General features: G+C 34.6%; 1 protein-coding gene across 1 annotated transcript; it reads right to left on the bottom strand.

Annotated features, from left to right (window-relative positions):
- LOC109228074 (casein kinase 1-like protein 2) lies at window positions 2,644–9,439 on the bottom strand. The gene is made up of 14 exons (XM_019393258.1): window positions 9,123–9,439; window positions 8,974–9,014; window positions 6,098–6,167; window positions 5,840–5,988; window positions 5,658–5,753; window positions 5,495–5,565; window positions 4,822–4,883; window positions 4,672–4,735; window positions 4,516–4,600; window positions 4,315–4,441; window positions 4,147–4,229; window positions 4,012–4,075; window positions 3,739–3,866; window positions 2,644–3,369 (listed from the first exon to the last, which is right to left on the bottom strand). The coding sequence occupies exons 1-14, from the start codon at window positions 9,196–9,198 to the stop codon at window positions 3,070–3,072; spliced, it is 1,416 nt and encodes a 471-aa protein (XP_019248803.1). The 5' UTR covers window positions 9,199–9,439; the 3' UTR covers window positions 2,644–3,069.

Below are 16,323 nucleotides of genomic sequence, written 5' to 3'. Positions count from 1 at the left end.
GGGAAACATTTTCCAAACTTCTTCTCAATCTTCCCACCTCACCACCCCACCACCCTCCCCCCCCCCCAGCCCTGCTCCCCGAAAAAATATTTTTTAAATATATTTTTCAGTTTTAATTTTTTTATTTATCGGTTTAAAGGTTCAAAATTTTACAAGTTTCAAAATTATGAGTTCGGAGGTTTATGTGTTTGGAAGTTTACGGGTTTAGAAATTATAAAGTTTACGGGTTTAAAATTTCGCGGTTTTGAAAGTTTAACGGTTCGAAAGTTTATGAAATTTGTGGTTCGGAAGGTGGTCGGTTTGAAAGTTTAAGGCTTTATGTTTATTATATCTAAATTATTTATGAATACTCTTGAGAAGTCATTTTCCTTAATTTGCGTACCAACACCGGAAAATGAATAAGATTAAAAATATTTTCCAGGGAAACATTTTCCGTTATACCAAACATACCTAGAAGGTTCTTTCTTTCCGATCTATCTTTATGTATAGATATACTCTCAAGTATCAGCTTTCTATGTGATGCAACTCCTGGTTTTGTTAATATATTAGGAGATTTAGACATGTATTTTAGTTTCTTCTTCAACTTCTTCTTTTTTTCCGCTCAACTATTTTGATCAATTTTTATTTTAATTCTTTATGAGATTCGATAACATGCATCTTTTGATGTTGTAAGTTACAACCCTAGAGGTGGATTAATGGATTTTTTTTTTGTCATTAAGTTCTTAATTTATGGGCAAAATCATGGAAAAAATAAAGATTTGCTTGAAGTTGTTGCTTTAATGATTAATAGCAAAGCTCATAGAGTTCTGGGTTTTATTTGCTGAAATTGAAAAAGACTTCGTTGATCTCATATTTTTAATTGGATATTTTGAAAATTTGTTTCTGACTTTTCCCACTTTTATATTGGATCTGTTTATTAGCTTGATCTTTTTTTTTTTGTGGCTAATTTATTTGATTGACTTTTTTAAAGATGTACTAAAGATTCTCCTTTAGTTGTGATTTATTGTGTTTATTCTTTTCTTTTTATTTATTAATTTTCTTTTAAGTGTTTTAAAGTGTAAATGAGCATATTCATTTTTGTTCTGTACGTTTTGGAGAATTCATTTTAGGTGGAATAATAAAAATTAAAAAAAAAACATAGTAAACTCTATGGAGAATCATGAAGTCATGTCCTTTGAGCTTCTAGCTCCAACTGATTTGGAAGAACATAGTATGTTTTATTTTCCATTTTTGTGTTCTTTATTTTTTTCATCAAGTTATATTTGTAAGTTAAATTTTCTTTAATTTCATTAGTTTAGCCTTGAAATTGCTATTATTTTGAAAAAGTTTTAAGATTTCTTTTTAATTTTGTATGGCTATATTGAACTTTATGCTCTTGATGTTTCTTCAATTTTCAGTTTTATGTTAGATTTTATGCTCTTTTTTTCTTGAAATTTGCTAATTTTCTAAACAAAAATTTTCCGACTTTGCTTGATTTGATGTGGTTATTCAGTACTTTGTGCGTTGATTTTGTTCAAGTTCTAATTTATTTATTAATTTTATGTTATTTGGTTTGTTTTGATTCAAAGTTTGCTTCTTGTCTATAAAGGAGCTTGTACGTGTAGTTTTGTGTGGTAAACTTTGTATGTTGTGATCTTGAGTATTTTTTTATTTGAGGTCCTAATTTTTGTTGTTTTATGCGCTTTTGAGTTTTGCAATTATTTTCAGACGTGGCTTATGATGATATTGTTTTTATGAGGCACTTTACAATTTTTTTTAATTGGTACATAGCTTTTTGTTTTGAAGTTTCAATTTTATTGTTTGTTTGTTGTAATTTTTAATGGTTTTTTCACCATATAAAGAAGTTATTGTACTCACGTATTAAAAGGTCGAAAAGCCATGGCCTTCCAATGTGCCTCCTAGACATAACTTTTGTAGACAAAATTCGAATAATGCCGCTTCCATCACCATTAGAATCTTACGGTGTAAGCTTACTTGCAACAGTTTGGTTAGGAATTTTATTATAAAATATGTCAGCAGCTAGACTTTTTATTTTATATTATTTTTAATAGTTGACACAATTAAATAATTGATATATAAACGTGTGTATTCAAAAACTTCTAAATTTTGCAAGTTAAGACGTCATCTATTTGAACTGTCAAGTCGGTCGAATAAATTTACTATTCATTATTTTGAACTTGTGTGTTTTATTTAAAATTTTATATTATACATCACACATATTTACAGCCAAAAACTAGTTTTAGTTAAAAATACCATTATTGGGTGGATAGTCAAGCGCTCACAAGTTGATACAAATTACCATTATTAAAAGGAAAGAAATTCCTTAAGAACCACCAATTTCCGCATAGTCTTCACTAATCTATGTTCACTTTCCAGTGCAGACAAATTTCGAACATTTAGGTTCATTTAGTTAAGTTGATTTGTTAATGACATTTAGGAAACGAGACCACCTTTCTCAATTTATCTAAGCACAAGCTGAGAAAACTAACATCCAAAAGGGCAATCTGATAAGAGGGGTACTTCCCTTGTTTTACCAACTCTGGCCATATGAATGTCGAGTGCGGACGAAAACGCAGAGATGGGCGTAAACTTTGACTTGTTACAAGATAAAATTTAAGGAAAATAAGATTTTGCACATGCTTGTAAACTAAAGCATTAATAGGACCCAAAATTTGTGAGAACTACTGAGTTTGCACTCAAGTGACATTCGACCAAAACATTACTGTGGACCATCTTAGTATTACAACGACCAATATACAGTTTCACTAGTCCCCATCATCTGGACGAGGATTAAATATTATGGAAGATGCCTGATTGCACAGACACTATAAACAATATAAAGAGTCATGCACGGCAATGAGCTTGTATTGAAACCACCTGACTCCCTGCATTAGCACTCATTCAGATCTATTTATTTCTTATAGATCTTTGCTTGAACGAATCACACTCTAGATCCCTAAATTCCAACCCGAAATTCAAGAAAAATCAACTTTTAGGGCCTCAATTCTACCTGAGGTCTAGCACACAAGAAAGAAATTTACAAGAATGTGATGAAAGGGTTTCCAATCATTAGTGACCCCTATCTTCCTCATCGAAATGTAAACTTTCAATTCCTTTGAGCGTGGTTTCATAGTTCTTTATACCAGAAGTATTCCTGCCAGATGAAGCATGTTTAGCGTCTGATGATCCAACAAGTGGGGAGCTTCTCTGTCCACTTGATATTTTGTGCATGGTTGCTGGACTTGCCTCAGGCGTTCGAGAACGTGTAGGATCAGAGTCATTTCCCATAGTGAAGGTCTCTCGGCTGCCAGAGACTAGACCTCGCCTCAATGATCCACTTGATCTTCCAAGGAAAGTGGAGCTTGACAACTGCAAATTGGGAATGATTCATTATAATGTGGGGGAAAAGATCAATTATTCCATTTCAACAACGTAGAAACCCAAGAAACACACATCTCTATTATTATTATTATTATTATTATTATTATTATTTTCCTAGGATTAAGGAAATACAGAAGTAGTATTCTTTGTCCAAGGTGATAGCATCTGAATTCTGAAGCAAGAGTTATACTTGAACTGGCAGAGCAGTTCAACAAGAAGACAATTGAGAGGTACTCTTGAAAACTGGCAGGTTTTACTACTCTTGATTATGGACTCTTTCCCAGAAATGGCCCTTTGAGAGGTACAAAATTTAAAATCTTATCAAAGTTCATATTTGATCCAACAACTCAAACTTACCATAGCATCCTTGCTAGTAGAATCATTTCTGAGAGGACTTTTCTGCTTGGACAAACTTCCTGCATTTATAAGCGGCCCAGAATTCCTCCTTCGAGAAGGATCTGCTGGTTGTCTTCCTTCTTCCTCACCTGCAAATGATTGAGTATAGGGGTGAGGAAAATCCCGAATGAAAGAGAGCACAGAGGTCTTGACCAGTACTCATGTGAAGGTGAGGAAATGCCCATTTTCTCAATTTAGAACACAAGAATTAGGACAGGTACACTGGAAGATCACCTGACTGCCTTTCTGCATTAGGGATAGCTGGAGGCATGCCTGAGCTGGTTCCAGCACCAGCGCCCTAATAAAAAACAGCCATCATAAGATATAAGCTCTGCACACAGGTAGAAAAAACGATATTCCACCACTTACAAGAGGTCGGGAAGGAGGAGCTGCAATTTGCGATTGCTGATACTTCAAAATGGTCCAATCAAAAACATAGTCAAACTGAAAGCCTGCAATGCAAATAAAAGTGTAAACAGAAGCCTAGATTGAAAATTACCAGTTAAAAATAAAAGCATCACAAAATTCATCTTAGACCTTCGCGGATGAAGAGGTCACGAAATATTCTCTTCAGATAAGCATAATCTGGTTTATCCTCAAAGCGTAGTGAACGACAGTAATGGAAATATGATGCAAATTCAGTAGGATAACCCCGGCATAAAGCCTGCAAAATTGTAAACCAATTCTCCATAGAGATGTCCAAGTAGAACCAAATCACCAAATCAGAAAATAAATTACCTCAATAGATGTTGACACCTTCTTTTCACTAATTTTCTCATACTTCTGCTTCTTAGTTCCTGCTTTCAACCCCTGCCAAGGAAGACTGCAATAAAAAGATGTCAAACACAAGCTGAATAAAATAAGAGTGAGGAAAGAAATTGCAGCAAAATTTACCTTCCTCTTAGGAAGTACATGAGGACATATCCAAGAGATTCTAAATCATCCCTCCTGCTTTGTTCTGTAACAACGGCAATAGCGTATTAAGTGAGAAAGTTAAACTGCACAAAGAGTGAACACACAAATATAAATAACAGGAACACTTACCAATACCAAGGTGAGTATTCATGCTAGCATATCTTGCAGTGCCAGTCAAGTTTTTGTTCTCTCTGCAGTGTCAAACACCATGTCTTATAAGGCACAGGCAAAATACGATACGCAAATGCCAGATAACTGAATGCATGTGCATGCACACAGAAAAGAATTCAGGGACACTCTTAACTGTGTTGCATTTAACAGTCTTTTCAAATGGAATATGCACATATCCCCATCATAAGAATTTTTAGCAGCACCAAGACAAATGCATTTGTTACATAACAGATCCTACAGAAATGCACTTTGAATTGTCTTAGCATCATCTATGTGACTGCAATAATCTGTCATTATCATATAACCCCAGCTGGAGTCTTTTTTCTTTAAGATACATATAACCGCAGCTGGTGTTTTACATTTTCCTAACTAGAGCAAAAAGTGATTATATCCGTTTCTGTCTTCTCTATTTATTTTTTTTGGATAAAATTCTGTCAGTAATTAACAAACAAAACATTCTTCATATTACATAATATCCAAAGGTATGGAACCTTAGTTGTATAAACGGAATGCTCAGCCTTTCTCTTCAGCTGGGAGTGCTAAGCTAACTAGAAAAGACTTTTTTGCACCTATTAAAATCAAGGGAAGAACGAAATGGGCAGGGGGGGGGGGGTGTATACTATCAAATTACCTGTAAGGTATGTGTTGGTGAGTTGAAGTGTCTCTGTATTTCTTGGCCAGACCAAAGTCGATTACATAGACCTGCATTTTAAGTCAAATCTAAGTACAGTAACACAAAATCCTGGGAATTTGTGAGAACAAAGAGTAAGAAAATAGTAATCAAAATAAAGGACCTGATTTGCACGCCTTCCCAAGCCCATAAGAAAATTGTCCGGTTTAATATCGCGATGCAAAAATGATTTAGAATGAACAAACTCAATGCGATTTATCTGCAGTAAAAATCAAAATAGCCATGTCATCACCAAGTTCAGGTAGAATTACTAACGTCAAAATAAGAAACATTATTAGTGTTAACCATTTGATCTGCAAGCATCAGAACTGTCTTCAGGGAAAGTTTCCTGCTGCAAAAGTTAAATAAATCTTCAAGACTGGGCCCGAGCAAATCCATGACAAGAACATTGTAATCTCCCTCCACGCCAAACCACCTTACATTTGGAATTCCAGCTACAACAGAAGTATCACAATTAGAACCCCTAATCATAGAAATGTAGTCAAAAGGAGAGTAAAGAGAGAGAAGGTTTGTTTTTTTAAAAAAGACAGTAGAAGTTATTACTTCCTCCCTGCAAAATCCTGTACAACTTTGACTCATATAGCAACTGAGGATGCTTTGTTTTGACATTTTCCTGCAAAATCACCACCAGCATTTATCAGACACTAAATTACAATGGAAGAATTAATGCACAAGTCATTCACATAGTCAGAGCCAAAAAAGAAGAAAGAGATGAAGACACAGACACAAAGAGATAAATAAAAAAGATGAACACTTGCAGATATATAACATCTTAAAAGTATTGGCGACACAAACATATGCTATATATGGGGTTCTATCCATCTTTTTCCCTAGTTCAAGAATCAACTGATAGTTCATGTTTCAAAGCTGTGAACAATGATGTGATGTAGTATGCATGTTGGCGGCTGTGGGCACCAGCAGTTCCATTTCACTTTGTGAGAGTACTATTTGCCAAAAAGGAAAAAGTAGACCAGAAATTGGCCTATGTGCACCAACTTTCTTTGGGGTGGGGGGATTGGTTAGAGGAAGGGGGGAAATCAGTTCATCCACTTGTGGACCTAAATAATGAAGCACAAATTTCTCAATTATCTACTTGAACTGAACTCAAGCAAAGAAGACTATTCTGTTGGAGCATTCCCTGTCTGTCTGAGCAATTGAACAAGAAGGCAAAACTACATAAGCTTTTTAAACCTAATCACCTCCAGATCACCACACTCCGTGTTAGCTTTAAGGATTGACCGCTCAAACTAAAAACATGCACAATTAGAATGTCTATAGAGAAATCAAGTCATAGTTTACTTGTTCCTCTTATGTAAATTTACAGAAAACAGGAGCTAACCTCCCGTTTGGCCATAAATTTTGGCAATTTCTTTTTTTCAATTTTTTTTTTTGAAAACATTGTTTATTCATGGAATATGATCAGTTTTTGAAAAAAATTTGGAACACAAATTTTAAGTTCCCAAAAACGGGTTTAGGGCAGGTTTTAAGTGAAATTTTTACTTCCACTCACAAAGCTTCAATTTTTTTTTTCCAAATAAAACGCATGTCCAAACACAACTTCAACTTCCAAAAATTATTTTTAAAAACTCCTTTTGCAAGTTTCAATCAAATTTATGTACAAATGCAAGCTAAGAAAATAGAATGATTATAAATCCCCACAAAGGGCAATCCTAGTTTAGTTGGATAGTTTCATTCTTTAAAGTAAATGCTGTCTCCAGCCAAAACCGGCAGCTGATATTTTTTCTTTTTTCAAAAAGGCAATGCTGAAGTTAAGAAAAAGCTCTCTGTCATATTTATGCCACAGAGCTTGACCATGCACAAAGTTTAAGAAAAAGGGAAAACTTTTGACATGTAAGGTAAATATATGCAAGATAGAAACATCACAGTTAATATTAACAATTAATGAAAAATGGTAACGGTTCTACATGTCACTTTCTATTCCTCTCCTAACAAGTCATATCAAAAAGAGTAAATTGGGAATGTTAAGATCTAATAATCTCCAAATACAAAAGAGTGACATAAACTGATACCCCCGCTTGGGGTGCCGAAGGGTTCTATTTCTGAAACCAAGAGGGGGTTTTCTGACACCGTCAATGGTGGTTATGAAGAAGTGTGTTTTGGCTGCAGGAAATGAGGCTAATTTTGGCCAGACTGCAGAGGTAGTACATTGTTCTCTCCCAACGCTGTTACTGGTCAGAAATAGATTTTTGGTGCCACTCTCCTGAGAGTGAATCTCAGTAGTCTGCTATAATTTCCGATGCTGTAAAAGGGTCTTCATTGAAATATCCCAGAGAGCAGAAGACAAAGAGCTTCTTTAGATGCTAACTGCAGCATGACAAGTCCCCAGGCAAATGAAACCACTTCTCGCGCAATATGACTTGTGTACCAAAATACCCAAACAACATTTCAGTGTTCACCTACCTTGAAATCCCCTGCCTTGTCACGCAGCCCTAGCCCAAATCCACAACTTCACAGTCTGCAGCTTTGAGAAATTCTTGGGGAGATGAACACTGGAAATAATTTTAGCGGAAGCTGTGATATGCTCAACCAAAACCCTGTTTAGAGTTGGGATAACATTTTCCCATGGCTGGTGGGTGAGCAAAGATTCTGGAAGGGCTTTTTGCCTCTGTTATCCAGAAGGGCAGAGAACAATCCCGCACAAGGGTTTCAGGGTTGCTTAAAATTTATGTTGTCTTTGTTTACTCGCTTAGCAAACATCTGTTAGCTTCAGTCAACCAGGGACCAAAATTGTACACTAAGTTTAATTGAGGGTCAAATGTGCTCAATCGAATAATATGGGGACCAAAAGAGGAGTAATGCAAAATAACTAAACGACTAAAACTACTATTTCCCCGAAAGTTTTGTTGCTTTAAGATAATCCAAGATAAATCATGTATAGCATACATGCTCAACTTCAGAAACAATGAAAAATTAATACTATACAACGAACTAGGAAGCAAAAGCCTTCATTTACATGTACTTGAACAAATCGAAAAGACAGTATGATATAATTGAAGCTCACAAAAGATGTAATTACATCAACATGTTACGCTACTAAGTCATCAACTACCTAATTTGGCACATAAGTTTCTACAAACAGATTATTTCCAAATGAATCACGAAGCCTTTCTGCCCTAAAAGGGGGATTATCACTTATGTTAAGACCACTGAGGTACAAATCGTCACTCTGGAGTTCAATTCATGTGTTCTTGATAACTGAACTATCCCTTTGGGGAAAGCAAGGGATAACTTCGACACATAATTGTTAACTTCAGAGTCAACCATCAATAAAACAAATACTAGTGATACTTACAGAAAAACATATAACAGAAATAAGAAACAACTTCCAATAAACTGTAAATTCATTTGCAACAAATATTCAATAGAACTACACTTAATTACTAAAAGAAATCACTTACCAACTTAATTGCCACTTCCTCATTAGTCTGTATATTAGTACCTGCACCACATAATCATAATTAAAGAACAAAGTAAATAAAAACATCAATCAATCAACATAGACAAGAAATAGAGTGAAAAATCTTCTGCAAAAAAATAAAAATCAAACCGAGATAGATCTCTCCAAATGATCCACTGCCAATTTTCCGACCCAGTCGATACTTGTTCCCAACACGAGGCTCCATCAAAACCCTAATTTCGTCACTGAATTTCCAAAAGCTTCTAAAACCCTAGCTTTTTAACGCAAGAAACAAATACATGAGCTCAGTACAAAGATCTAAAAAGGCATCGAAGTGTGAATCGCTATCTATCTACAAAAGCTAGGGTTTGGTTTGAAGAAAATAGAGAGAGAAAAAAGAATCTTCAGTGTTTCTCTCTCTATATTTATATACTTCTTGCGCATATGCTTTTCCTTTTTCGGTTTTTCAATCTTCTTGAGTTTGCCAGTGAAGCGCGTTTGTGCGAACAATTTTTGGAGGGTGAACCTACGCGTTGAGATGACGCGTGACGTAAGGTTCGACTGGATTGGGGTAGTCCAACATTAGGTGTTATTGGTTATGTGGGGTCAGGACAAGTGGCATATGCACACATCGCTGGCAAAAGGCTCGTGTGTCACGTGACTTGGCTAGTGCTTGGTTCTGTTTTTCTTTTTCTTTTTAACTAGTATCTGTACCCGCGCGTTGCGCGGAAATATTAAATATAATTTTATAAGAAAATATTATTTGAAAAATGTGGTAGACACAAAAGTTGTAAATGGTATTATTTTATGAATATATAAAGGCACTGGATATTCATACATTCAAGTCATGAAGGAAAATCTTGTTGTAAATAGCTAGTGAAGACAACATTCTTAAGAAATGCAACCTTAGATGATTGATCATTTTTTTATTGTAAGACATTAATCTGATCAACCAAGTAACCCATTAATTAGTTAACTCCCACAATATGAAGCCTTTGCAGGAGGAGTAAATCATAATTACGATGGATGTTCCCAACCACAGTACATCTTTGTATAGTAACCAAAATTCTACTTGAGAAATGAGAAGTAATAGTATTAAGGTGTGAGAAATTCCGAAGCTTCATAAGGAACAAAATCACTTTTGTTGAAAATTATAATTATCTTAAATGCAACCTCAAACTGGTGACATGGTACAGTTTCACAATCCGGGTATCTGCATGAAGAGAAGGTCAAATGAATTGCCCGATCTCTCGAACTCAAGCAGGTCAAAGTGGATGTGAAAGCGATCCCATGTTCTTGTACGAATATGCCCTCTGTTAATGCTCTTTTCTGGGATTACCTTCTGATGAAATATGGGCAGATCCTTGCTTCATGTTTGCAGGACTCTACTGGTGAAATACTTATGGTCTCGGAATATATTACAATAGCAATGCACTTCATCACAATTTCAAGGAAATAATGGCTTAGTATTACCAAACATCAGATTTGAAGAGTTTGGTAAGGCCAATCTTTCACATTTTGGAACACCAGAAAAGGCTTTGTACAAGCAACAGCCTGTAGTAGCAGCCCCCAACTCATATCAAAATTACAATCATTTGCATAATGCCCCTCTACCAAATGTAAAAGATCACATAAGTAATTACACAGATATCTTGTCATCATATTCTTTTCTGGATAGGACCTCATGAGCAATATAAGCTGAGTAGCAACAGTTGATTTTGACCTCGAATGCAACAGAGACGACTGCAATTGCAGGACGAAAACTATGAGACTTTCTTAGGGGGATAATAAGTCTATATATATAAATACCCAGAACATCAATAAATTTTGAGTACTCAAAATCACATTTCTTCAAGCGTGGAGCTGGACTTCCATCAAGAAGGGTATTCTTAGCTTCAAATCTCTATGGATGTTTGAAGAAGATTAAGCTCCTTTAAACTAAAAAGATGGCACTTGGAATAAAATTTATACACATAAATCCAGGCCTAAGATGTATCTAAATTTCTATTCATATGTTCACACATAAAGAAAGTTTTTTTTTTTTTGGTAAATTCTTGTAAGTTTCACCATGTTGTGAAAGTAGTGGACTCCTTAAATAAGCTGCTGGAAAAATTACATGGCCTAAAATGACAGCAGCAAGAAACCAAAAGAGAAAAGCATTAAAAATAGTGAGCCAAGGCTCTTAAAATCATAGCAATTTGACCTTTTAAAATCACAGACATCTATTCTTAAGAATCCTTCTATATGGTAGTCTATGTGAGAGAGTGATTATTGACAAAGTTAAAATTTTAAAATATAGATCATCTTCGCTAAACCTTCCTGCATTATGAATGCACTCAAATAGTTCTCTACCAGCTGTATATTTCATAACAATGGCAAGATAAGTGGGTGTCACTAACACCTGTATCTCACAAAACAAATGCACAACAATTAGGCCAGCTATTCCTTAGCTTTTCATGCCATTTTCAAAACAAACCAATATTACCAAAACGTCATTGCAGAATAATAAAACATAAGCACGCAAACTTGCCTCCTTGAAGCGAATTATGTTTGGATGTCGAAGTGATTTATGATTAATGATATCCCTTTCTACATTCTCATCAATCTACAATAAAAGGTGACATCTCAAGTTTATAGAACATTACATGATATTGCTAATTGCATACAGGATCAGTAGTTTTCTCAACTATTGTTCTCTGCCTAAATGTCAGCCTCAAATTGTGTGTCATAGTCTTTAATTTCAAATTATTTGGTCCGACAATAAACTAGATCATGCGATATAACCCGAGTTCCTGTATCTTATTCCTAAGAACTATAGTATACTTCCCGATTGAGGCATGTATACGATCACCCTAGAAAATCATATTAATTATTAGGATGTATTAGATTGGTATAAATTGTTAGTGATGGAAATTAGTAAACAATTGTCAACAAACAATGTAAATTTTTTTAGGCAGAATGTGCATATTTTTGGAATTTGCAGTAGTTATAGAGATTAAATAATTGTCAACAAACATTCTAACTTCCCTTGGCAGAATATATGCATATTGTACTAATTTTTGCAGAAGTTTCAGGAGGAACATCATATTTTATTTCTCAGGTGGATTATATAAGATGTAATATATTGGTAATAATTTCTTTTTTGCTGGAAATTAGTAAACAATTATCAATCAGATATTCACAAACAGAAATTGAAATAAGACTACACCAAATAATCACTTCAAGTAGGTAGTTTCATCTTTTTGAGGATTGCTGGAAACTAATAAACAAATGGAAAAATAACGTTTGAAACAAAAGGAGAAATAAGGGTACTATGCAAATAGTTTCACGTAGAAATTTTCATCTTTTGGAAATTTTGGAAATTTTATGAATCATAACAGTAGAGAAGAGGAAGAAAAAAGTGAAAGCAATTAAAAATATGTTACCTTTGCATCTTGTAATACCAACTCTATCGAATAAGGTATTTGAGACTTGTAGCGATCCAGGATTTCCCACATTCGAACTACTCTAACTTTTAAATTCTATTGCATGGAGTTGCTTGAAATTTGTCTGATGTCATGAAGTTTTGTAGCCATATTTGCAAAGTTCTCTATTCTGACCAAAGCAAAAAGAGAATAGAAAAGGAATTAAAAGGAGCCGCATAAAACTGTTGATGTAGTTATGGAGAAAGTGGATACGTTATGGATTAGGTTAGGATATCCACGTTTGGGAAGATGATCGTTGTTTTAAAAAAAATTGTTTCTTCCGGTTTATTTTTGAAATCTGTCTTATTGCAAAACGGCGAATTTCAAATGCGGGAGTCAACTCCAGACATGGATTAAAGTATTTTTCTTTGAATTTTCAGGTTTAACAAATTAAAAAAAAGATACCAACAAACTTGGAGTCAAAGTAGATAACTAAATTGGAAGTTTTAATGTTTGTGAAATTCTATAAATAAATTAAAGAAAAACTCGAACACAATAACATGTGGAAGTTTTTAACGTTTTTAACTTCTTTTAACAAATTAAAAAAAAAACGCAGAACAAACATGGAAGTTTAAAACCTTGTGAACTTCTTTTAAAAAATTTAAAAAACTGCATTAACATATATTTAAATCAGATGTTCAACTGCATTAGCATATATTTAAATTTCTATTTTAAATTATTTTTGAACCTCCAAATTAGTTGGAGGTTTGTCCTAAAATTGGACACATGTTTAATTTCTATTTTGACACTTGGCATAATAATATGGTTTTGCTTCTCCTATTCTATATATATAGACTAGTAGTATTTATACATTTGGCTTAATACTATGAATAATAATTTTTTTGTCCTAAAATTGAAGTGACTTTTTATTATGCTGTCACTTGATTTAATATAATGTCTTTGCCTATCATTTTATTATGTATAGATAATATACTATATAATATATAGATACCTCCTTTAATATAACATAGATTGTATAGATTTCTTATTTGTTCAAAAAAAATATATTTTTTAATAATTTTGTATAAAACGTATCAATATTTTAATTTTTCCTCCTACATTATATGGAATAAGCAATTAGACTCTTCTTCTAGTTTATTTACACTATACTATTTTGATTTTTATAGTTTTTACTCGTCTGTTCGCAACAAATTTTCGTAGTACGAAAAATAAACTGCAACAAAAATAATATGAAAAAAAAGAGATTTTATTGATAAATATTTGTGAGTGCAATTCTATGATCCCTTGATTCTCCTCTCTAAAATTCTCCGTGATTCGAGGGCTTGAGAAGCGTCTTTCTCGAATATAGGATGATGCAGACCTCCTTGTGATGTATTTAATCGCCAAAAACATCAAGCAACACTTTGTTGTTATGGGTTGATCTCCGTGAAGAACTCCGTTGATCACTCCTTTGTTGAAGAACTAAGCACTTGATGATTGATCTCTCTGTTTGTGGATGTCTTCACCAATTGCGGAGTGTTCTTCTCCAACTCTGAATGTCCTCTGAGAGTTATGTAGCCCCTCTACTTATAATTGTAGGGGATGGTGTGAGCACGTGATTTTTGCCTCGCATGAATTACTCCTACAGAATTTCCAAAATTAGGATTTTTCTTTTAATTATTTGCTCTTTAGGAATTAATTGCATAATTTTCGTATTTGTTTGCATTTTGTGCGCATTTTTAATTTATATAATTCATGAAAAATACAAAAATATGTTGCATTTGCATTTAGGGTTTTATTTTATTTTTAGATTTATTAGTTAATTAATGTTACAAAAATTGAAAGAAAATCACAAAAATAACTCTTGTTGCATTTTACTTTTCAATTTTTCGAATTTATCATAGTTTTTCTTTTAAATTAGGACTTGATTAATTTTTGAGAAGCAATTAGTTATTAAGTTAATTTTCAGGATTAAATAAGTTTTTTACCTTTTTTATTTGTAATTAACAAATTTTGAAAAAATAAAAAAAAGAAGAAGAAAAAAGAAGAGAAAATGAAAAGAAAAGAGAGTCTTTAATATAAAGACCCAATTTGGGCCAAATCCACCCTAACTACCCGTTCAAATTGCCCCCACACCCGGCTCAGTCCAGTAAAACACCCGATCCGGTCTCCCCCTCATCAAAACGACCCCGTTCCACTTAAAATGAATCTGGACCGTCGAAGTTTTTCTCATCCAACGGCTGGGAAGTGAGGTCGTTGGAGTATATAACTGTCCTAACGCCCCTACCCACCCCATCTCTCATCTCTCACACGAACCCCTCTCAAAGACCAACCCAGAAACCCTAGCCACCGCCTGAAATTCCCTCGCCATCGCCGGCGGCGCCACTCCCTTTCCCCACCAAAAATACACCCCTGAACCCTCTCCTCCACCCCACCACGAATCTTCAATCGCCTTCCCTCGAAACTCCCCGGAGCGCCTCGAATCTTGATTTAAAAGGGAAACCCTAGCACCGCCCTTGTTCTCTCCGGTGGCGGCGCCACCTCTGTTCAGCGCCAAGTTAACACCAAAAATACCTAAAAAATAATACAATCCGCCGCAAACCCCATCAGCTTCTTCTTTAACAAAAAACCTCCATTTTCATCCAGAAAAATCAGCCACCAAATGAAGTAGAAAAAGCTTCAACAAAGCCCCTTAAATCAATCTAAAACCTTCTAAAATAACACCATTTTCTTCAGCTCAAAACTACCATTAAAAGCTGCCGAACAACCCCAACAAGAGCTAACAAACCTGCTGAAATGACCATCCTCCTCCATTGTTAATCAGTCCCCATAATCACTTGTTAAACTACCCAATATCTACTGCGCCTCAACATAGAACCACTGTAGTTTCGAGTTTTGTTTTGGTAAGCTTCGAGGTCGCCGGAGTGGTTTCGCGTCCGAGGTTTCGCCAGGGTCGTTTTCAGATCCGGTTTTCATTCCATTTGTTCCGGTCAAAGTTCTGATTCTAGGTTTATCTCATTAATACAAAGGTTCATCTTTCCTCTCTTTACTACTATTCGTTAATATGTTGTTTTTGGATTATTCGTTGGTTTGTCTAGATCTGTTGCGTTTCTTTTCAATAAGCTTTTAATCCTTTTCATTATTTTTGTTTGTGTTTTATTTTTGTTCTTATTTTTAAAAAAAAAAGACAAAATGAATTGTGTTTGTATGTGTGGCAGATTATTGGGGCTGATTTTGTTTTAAAAATTTAATGGTTTGTATGGTCTTAGCTAGGTATAGATGTAAGTTTGGACTTAGACAAATCAGATTTGAGCCAAGTGATAAGATCCTACATGGCCCGTATTCATGAAATCCATAAGTTAGCATACATTTTTCTAGAATTAATTTACTTCATTTCCTCCATGATATTAACCTTGCATTAATCTCGAAATAGCTTAGGAAAATCATTATGAACATCTGTAGTTTGCTTTAGTTGAGTACAATCCTTTAAATTAGAATCGAGGTGTGCCATTAGTTGAATTTTCCATGGCCCTCGCAAATTTGAAAGTGCGTAGTTGCTTTAGGCGCGTTATTTTAAAAATTAATTTCCTAAACTCGGGTGTGCATTTCATGTGACCCAAATCCAAATCTCAACAACGTTAGATAAAACGTATCGTGGACCGCGAGTGCATTTCATGTGACGTGGTTCAAGACGTGTTTTAAATGACGTTGAATCTTCCTAAAAATAATTAAAAGCGGTTAATAAGGTAAAATTGTACCATAGGCTAAACATGTATTAAAATCAGATAATATGCCAATTATGATAGTTTAAGCGACCGTGCTAGAACCACGGAATTCGGGGGTGCCTAACACGTTCTCTCGGGTTAACAGAATTCCTTATTCAGAATTTCTGGTTCGCAGACTTCAAAAGGAAAGTCGAATTTTCCTCGATTTGGGATTTAAAATAA

The sequence above is a fragment of the Nicotiana attenuata genome, chromosome 1, assembly GCF_001879085.1.
Source record: "Nicotiana attenuata strain UT chromosome 1, NIATTr2, whole genome shotgun sequence".
Lineage (NCBI taxonomy): Eukaryota > Viridiplantae > Streptophyta > Magnoliopsida > Solanales > Solanaceae > Nicotiana > Nicotiana attenuata.
This window is presented reverse-complemented; position numbering and strand designations above follow the sequence as displayed.

Excerpts from the sequence above, each read along its gene's own strand:
- LOC109228074 (XM_019393258.1), bottom strand. The coding sequence starts at position 9,198 with ATGGAGCCTCGTGTTGGGAACAAGTATCGACTGGGTCGGAAAATTGGC. Across the intron at positions 6,168-8,973 it reads AGGAAGTGGCAATTAAGTTG|GAAAATGTCAAAACAAAGCA; the intron begins GTAAGTGATTTC and ends GTGATTTTGCAG. Across the intron at positions 4,736-4,821 it reads GAATACTCACCTTGGTATTG|AACAAAGCAGGAGGGATGAT; the intron begins GTAAGTGTTCCT and ends CCGTTGTTACAG.